The following is a 6,200-nucleotide window of genomic DNA, read 5'->3' as shown; positions in this document are numbered from 1 at the left end:
CTATACTAAAAAGGTAATAGTTAAAGCCTAGTTAGAATATAATAGTATAAAGGTAAGGCTAAAAGTAAATAGTTAGCTAGAGAGATAACTACTTATTTAGTAGCTTACTAAGCCTAATAAGTATTTCTAAATATCTCTTAAGATACTAAAAAATAAGTATAAAGTATAAGGCTTAGCTATTAAATAGTCTAAGTAGCTAATAGGGGGACTACTAGTAGGTAGCTAGCTTAAGGCCCTAAAAGATTAGGAGTTAGGTATAAGGCTTAGCTATTAAATAGTCTAAGCAGCTAATAGGGGGCCACTAGTAGATAGCCTACTTAGGGTCCTAAGGGCAGGACCTTAGAGGGGGGGATTATGTTAGGTGCCTAAAGCAGGGCCTTAGGGGGGCACTAGAGTAGGACTAGGACTAGATAAACTAGTTACTAAAGGAATAATAAAAAAAGAAAACTCTATAGAAGATAGGGGTTAGAGGAGGTATATTAGAATAATTATTATAATTAAACCCTAACTACACCTACTGCTAACTCCTTTACTTAATACTATCCCCGCCTCTAATAACTGCTGTCTCCTCTTCTTAAGATCCTACAGCTAAAGAGAGCACATGCTACCCCAGAGAGTATTAATTATGTCAAGTTTAAGCTTGATGTTACCGAGACTGTTATACTCGTTGGAGCTCATGCCGCGTCTTGACCTGGCAGCGTCCCTGAACCCGCCGCGGCTGAAACCGGCGGCCAAGAGGGTGGTGAAAACGGTCATGAAGGCGTTGTCCGGGTCGTTGACGACGCTGTAGACGGCCAGACCGACTTCGGCGCCGACTTCGATCAGTCGGAGCAGGGTGCGCACGCCGACCGCGACGGCGCTGCCGCCGGTGGGGCCGAGGAAGGGGATGAAGAAGAGGAAACCCATAATCATGCTGAGGATGAACTCCTCGCGGCGCTTCTTCTCAATCCCGCTGGCTTCCTTGACGATCTTTTCCATCTCCCCGACCGCCTGCTCGACGGCAAAGGCGGGCAGCGAGCCTGAGTCGGTAAGATCGGACATTTCGAGGTCGTCTTCGAACTCGGCAAACGTCTTCATGTCGCGGTACCGGTCGAGCAGCCCCTTGGCGTCGGGGAGAGCCTTGACGATGATGTCCTTGGGGTTGTTGATCTTCGTCTTGCCACTGTCCATGGTGGGGAAGTCGTGGAAGAAGATGCTATTCCAGGCGATGCAGTCTTTGACATCCTTGCCGGCGTACTGGCAGCCGTTGGCGCGGGACATTTGGCGCTTGCTGAACGTGATCCACTCCTCATCGACTCCCCACGTCTCATGAATGTCCTTGAAGAAGCCTTCCCGGTCGGTCAGGGTGAACGTGCTGTTGGGGTGATCACCGCCAAGGCCTGTGGGATCAAACTCGGCCTTGGGACACTTGTCTCTGGGCACCATCTGTTTGCCATTCTTACAGCCCTCAAATCTTTCGCAATCAACACCACACCTGGAGAGAAGTCTTGTCAGCTATTGGGTATCTCGCAAAGAATGACATAATGCACGTGTCTGAAGTCGGACTTACCAAGCGCTCTTGCACGTGTTGCAGCAAGTCACGGTCTTCGTCTCGCCGCACTTGAAGTACTTGTCGACCTTGTCGGTGGCCATGGATTTCTTGATCTGACCGGGTATCTGTTCCTTGATGTAGCCCTTCCAGGTGGAGAACTTGCTGTCGTAACCGTCCTCGATGAGTTTGTTGTATTTCTTGAGCGAGTCGTCAAAAACGGCGACCTGTACATCGACGATATACTGCTCCAAGCAGTGCGACGGGATTGATCCTTTGCGTTCCTCGAGCTGCTTAAGCGTCGAGAAGGAGGCAGTGCAAGCGGAAAGCTCTTTATAGACAAACTCGTTCGTGTTGTCATCGCTGATGCTGCCCGAGCCGTCTAACCATTCCTGCAGGTCGATCGCCCAATCGGTCGTGCCAAGGAAGTTATACGAATCGTAGAACTCGGCTCTTTTTGCCTTCATGTCGTCATCCATCCAGGCCACCCACTCTGTGTTATCGTGAGCCATGATGTTAGAGCCTTCTTTCGTCCAGACCTTGTTAGACCTGTCAGTGGCCTTGATTTCGTCGATTTCGGCGTTGGAGATGTAGCCGGCGGTTCCCGTGCAACGACCCTTGGCAGCCCCTGAATGGCGGTTGTCGCCCGTGAACAGACAAGTCTCGCCATCGCAGCCGGCCTGGGCCATCTTGAAGGACCGCCCGTAGCTAGAAACGCCGAAAAGGATCTTGTTGGAGGCGGCTCCTGCCTTGGTGATCATGGAGAGCGCATCCTTGGTCTCGGTTTCGTTGACGTGTGACCGCAGGCAGTTGCCGGTTGGGCAGCCCGGTGAGGTCCATTTGTTACCAGCGTCCCATTGGCCATGCAGATCATATGTCATGAACACAATATAGTCGAGGGCTGCGGCCATTTGCTTGATGGGGAGTGCACGGAGGTACCAGTACGACGCTGGGGCCGCGAACGAGACCGACTTGGAGCTGCCGACCTCGGCCTTGATGCTGACCAGAAGCCGGTAGTAATTGACACCGTTGACCGGATCGTCCGAGGGGATGTCGGGAATGTCAGGAGCTCCTGGGTACTCCCAGTCAAGATCGATTCCATCCAGGTTGTGCTCGTTGATAAAAGAGATGATGTTGCGCTTGAAGACGTCGCGGTTGGCCGGCTGGGCCGCCTCTCGAAGAATCATGAAAGTCCCCGGGAGAGCACTGAAGTCCCATCCACCCAAGGAAACAATCTTCTTGACACCCTCGAGCTTCTTGAAATAATCAAACTGCTCCTTCACCTGCGGATCCGTGATTTCTATGCGAAAATCGCCGCGCGTGACGTTGGGGAAGGCGAAATGCACGTGGGTGTAAGCGTCTGTGTTGATTTGGCTCGCGTCCATGGTCAGGCACTTGCGGTTCAGGTTCCAGCCCTCAAAGTAGCCAAGTTTGACCTTCTTTGCCGGCGCGGAGCCCTTGATGATATCTCTACCGCAGTTGCTGATGCAACCATTCTTGCCGGGAGCCGAAGTGCCTGGAGCACCCGTCTCGGATTTGGAAACGATACAGAAGTCGTCGGCCATACCGCATTGCCCCCAAATGTTGCAGCAGACATTGAGAGGGCAGGGGTTCAACTCGCTGATGTTGGTCCCCGCGGGTGGTCGTATGGTGCCGTTCATCGTCGGTCCGCATACCGCGTTCTGGGTCAAAGATGCCATATCAGTACACGTCTTATATCAAAATGGGCTCAAAGAGCAGTACAACAAGGCGTTTTTTGCTTACAGGAACAATTGCAGGCATGGGCGCCGCCCCTTCACTGACGCACACGTTGAACTTAGTGTAGAGCGGCGTTTTGCATCCGTTCCAGCCCCATGTGTTCTTGTTAAAAGACTCCAGCTCTTCTATAGTGAGCATGAAGCTTGCAGCGATCTTGGAGCAGTAGTCGTCTTCTTTGGTGGTGTAGACGGCGCAGTAGCCATCGGCGTCCTCTTTGGGCCTCAGGTCAGGCAACTTGCCCTGACTGCAGCAGACATGTTGACCCTCAGCCAAACTGGAGCAGAGACCCGTCTTGGAATTCGCTTTCATGAAGTCGTCTGCAGAAATTCACTGTTTTTGGCTCCTGTCAGTCTTGGCTGGGCAGCGGTTTCTTGCAGCTTAAACTCACACACTTGTTGGCCAATGAGCCACAGTCGTCACGCGGAATAACCTGACGTGTTTTGCAGGTGCCATCCGAGTTTCCGGGAGGCAGGGTGCTGGGTAGAGTGCCGCTACTGCAGCATACACGCTCTTCGCGCACAAGCGAGTCGCAAAGATTGGCGCGATTGAGGTTTTGCAGTTGAGTTTGCGAGATTCCGCATCGTTCTGCCACGGCATAGCAGCCTTCATTCGCCTGCACGGTGGTAAACCTGCAGTCGGCCCGAGGAAGTAGCCTGGAGATGCTGGGAGAGACATCCATATCCCGAGGAGTGAACTGATGAGAGCTGGCCGTGCCGTTGCCGGTAGAGTTGTTGGAAAACTGCAGCTCATCTACAGGAACAGGAATGCGTAGAGTGACAGTCATCTAGTCTTCGCCCGCATCCGCCTGGGAGACACACTTGCCGTCGGCCCATGTCTTGACTGCCTGCTGGACAAAGTCAAGGTTATTGGTACTGCTGGCCACGATGCCTATGCTGTAGTCGGCACCTCTATGCTCGGCTCCGCACAGCTGCACCATGGTGCTGCTGGAGATGGATTTGTCCTGTGCATGCTCGAGGAACTTGTCCAGAACGTCGGCTGTCACACCGTGTTGGTGCACCTCGGCGCCGGCAAAGAGACCGATGACTGCGGATTGCGAGTAGCCAAAGGCCATGACGTTGCTGGTGCATGACGGCACTTGAGACGCAAGATGGCTTTTGACCTGTTGGCCAGCAGACATGAGATGTCCCACCAAGAATTCGCTACCCTCGCTGGGCTGGTGCATGTGTATCGAGCCTGGGCTCAGCACCTTGTTAGCCGTGAGGCAGAGGGATGCCTTGGTTGAATCGGGCACGAAGGCAAGCCTCATAGACGTGGAGGTATCGTAGTCGGCTGTGCACGCCCTGACGACGGTTGGCCTGTCATTGTTCTCATTTTCCTCAGCCGCCTGAACGGCGATACTGAGCAGCATCGTCTCGTTGCAGGAGGCCAAATGGGACGCATCCGGGAACAGAAACCATGGGTCGTCACCAGCGGTGCTGCATGAGACGGGGCATGACTTGAGGGCGTCAAGAGGCTGGGCCTGCACCGCTGAGAGCCATTGGTCAAGTTCATCCTCAGTTTGCCGAGCGTCGAGGTCAGAGGACGCAAAAGCCCTAGCTGCCACGGCCACAAGGGCACAGAGAGAAGAAGTCTTCATGGACGGTGAGAAGGCTAAGTTTTTAGGAGTGGATTATGACGGAGATGTGTGAGAAGATGAGGAAGAGGAATTCTGAAAGAGTGTCTTAATCCATCCGGAAGATAGATGTTGATTAAAATTGTGAGGAGGAAAAGTGAGGTAGAGGAACAAGAGGAAGATGAGGTAAAAGGATGACTGTGACAAAATAAAAGCGGACAGACAGACTGACTTGGAAGCAGTCAGGAAATAATATCATCAAGCCAAATCACAAGTTTACAACAGGCAGCTATCGTCAAGAGCAAAGGGATCGGACCCTTGAAAGCCGACAGGGGTCCCGTGATACAGTGTAGTGTGTTGCCCCTTCTGGTTCGCATAAGCTTACTCAGTACGGATAATTGCTATCTAAAGGGGTGGCGAGAAAGATGTAATTTGAAGAAACAGACAACCATGGTTGAATATCACAGGAGGCTCATGTATGTGTGGCGGTTGCCGTCAGCCACACCACGTGCCATGTCACATGAACGAGCTCAAGGGCCCCCTTTATATAGGCCCTCCACCCGGGAGATTCGTCTTCACACAATTCAAGCCTTTTCTTCTGTGGGAGCACAAGAGCAACGAAGTGAGGCAAATAGTGATATTGCCGATCTGTAGTGGTGTGTGGTGGTGAGGAGGAAAATCCTCCTCTTAAGGCTATAGGCAGAGGCTAGATAAAGGTGAGGGGCCCAGGAGGTCACGTGACCTCCTAGCACACGGGCCCCCTTATAACACTCCCCCTCAGGCTCTACTAACTTAATGAATATTGTACATAGGGGTAAAATAACAGCCTAATCTTAAATCCTCTAAATCTAAGAAGTTTTTAAAGTATTTAATAACTTTAGTAATACGCTAGTAATTATCTTATTAGTTTAGTAATAATTAATCTATACGCTAAAGTCTATATAATATTAATTTACTAATATATATCCTTTATAATAGCCTATATAGCTTTTTAATCTAACCTATTTACTATACTTAGTAACTATATAAAGTCTTTATATTTAGTTAGTGCTAGTAGTTTAGTAAGACTATTAGTAGCTATCTTAGTGCCCTTAATAAGTTAGAGGGTAATATTTTTTTAGGTGTAGACCTCTTATATTATTTATTTATATTAGATGTTAATACTTTAGGTATATACCTTATTAAGGGGATTTATAATATTAACTATTATATTAGTACTATTAGTAAAAAGGATAGTTAGTATATCTATTAGTTAGCTAAAGAGCTACTTAGTATAGTAGTAAATCTACTTTATAGTAATAATAGTAGGTATAAGGTTAATAAACTTTACTTTTATAAAGC

General features: G+C 49.9%; 1 protein-coding gene across 1 annotated transcript; it reads right to left on the bottom strand.

Moving 5' to 3' along the window:
- Positions 1 to 588: 588 nt before the first annotated feature.
- On the bottom strand, positions 589 to 4,883 carry GLRG_11925 (glycosyl hydrolase family 18; the record flags this gene model as incomplete). Its single annotated transcript, XM_008102618.1, has 5 exons — positions 589 to 1,474; positions 1,550 to 3,210; positions 3,293 to 3,603; positions 3,677 to 4,036; positions 4,103 to 4,883. The coding sequence occupies 5 exons, from the start codon at positions 4,881 to 4,883 to the stop codon at positions 589 to 591; spliced, it is 3,999 nt and encodes a 1,332-aa protein (XP_008100809.1).
- Between the last annotated feature and the right edge of the window lie 1,317 nt (positions 4,884 to 6,200).

The sequence above is a fragment of the Colletotrichum graminicola genome (assembly GCF_000149035.1).
Source record: "Colletotrichum graminicola M1.001 genomic scaffold supercont1.208, whole genome shotgun sequence".
Lineage (NCBI taxonomy): Eukaryota > Fungi > Ascomycota > Sordariomycetes > Glomerellales > Glomerellaceae > Colletotrichum > Colletotrichum graminicola.
The sequence above is the reverse complement of the archived record's forward strand: the minus strand, read 5'-3'. Positions and strand labels throughout refer to the sequence as shown.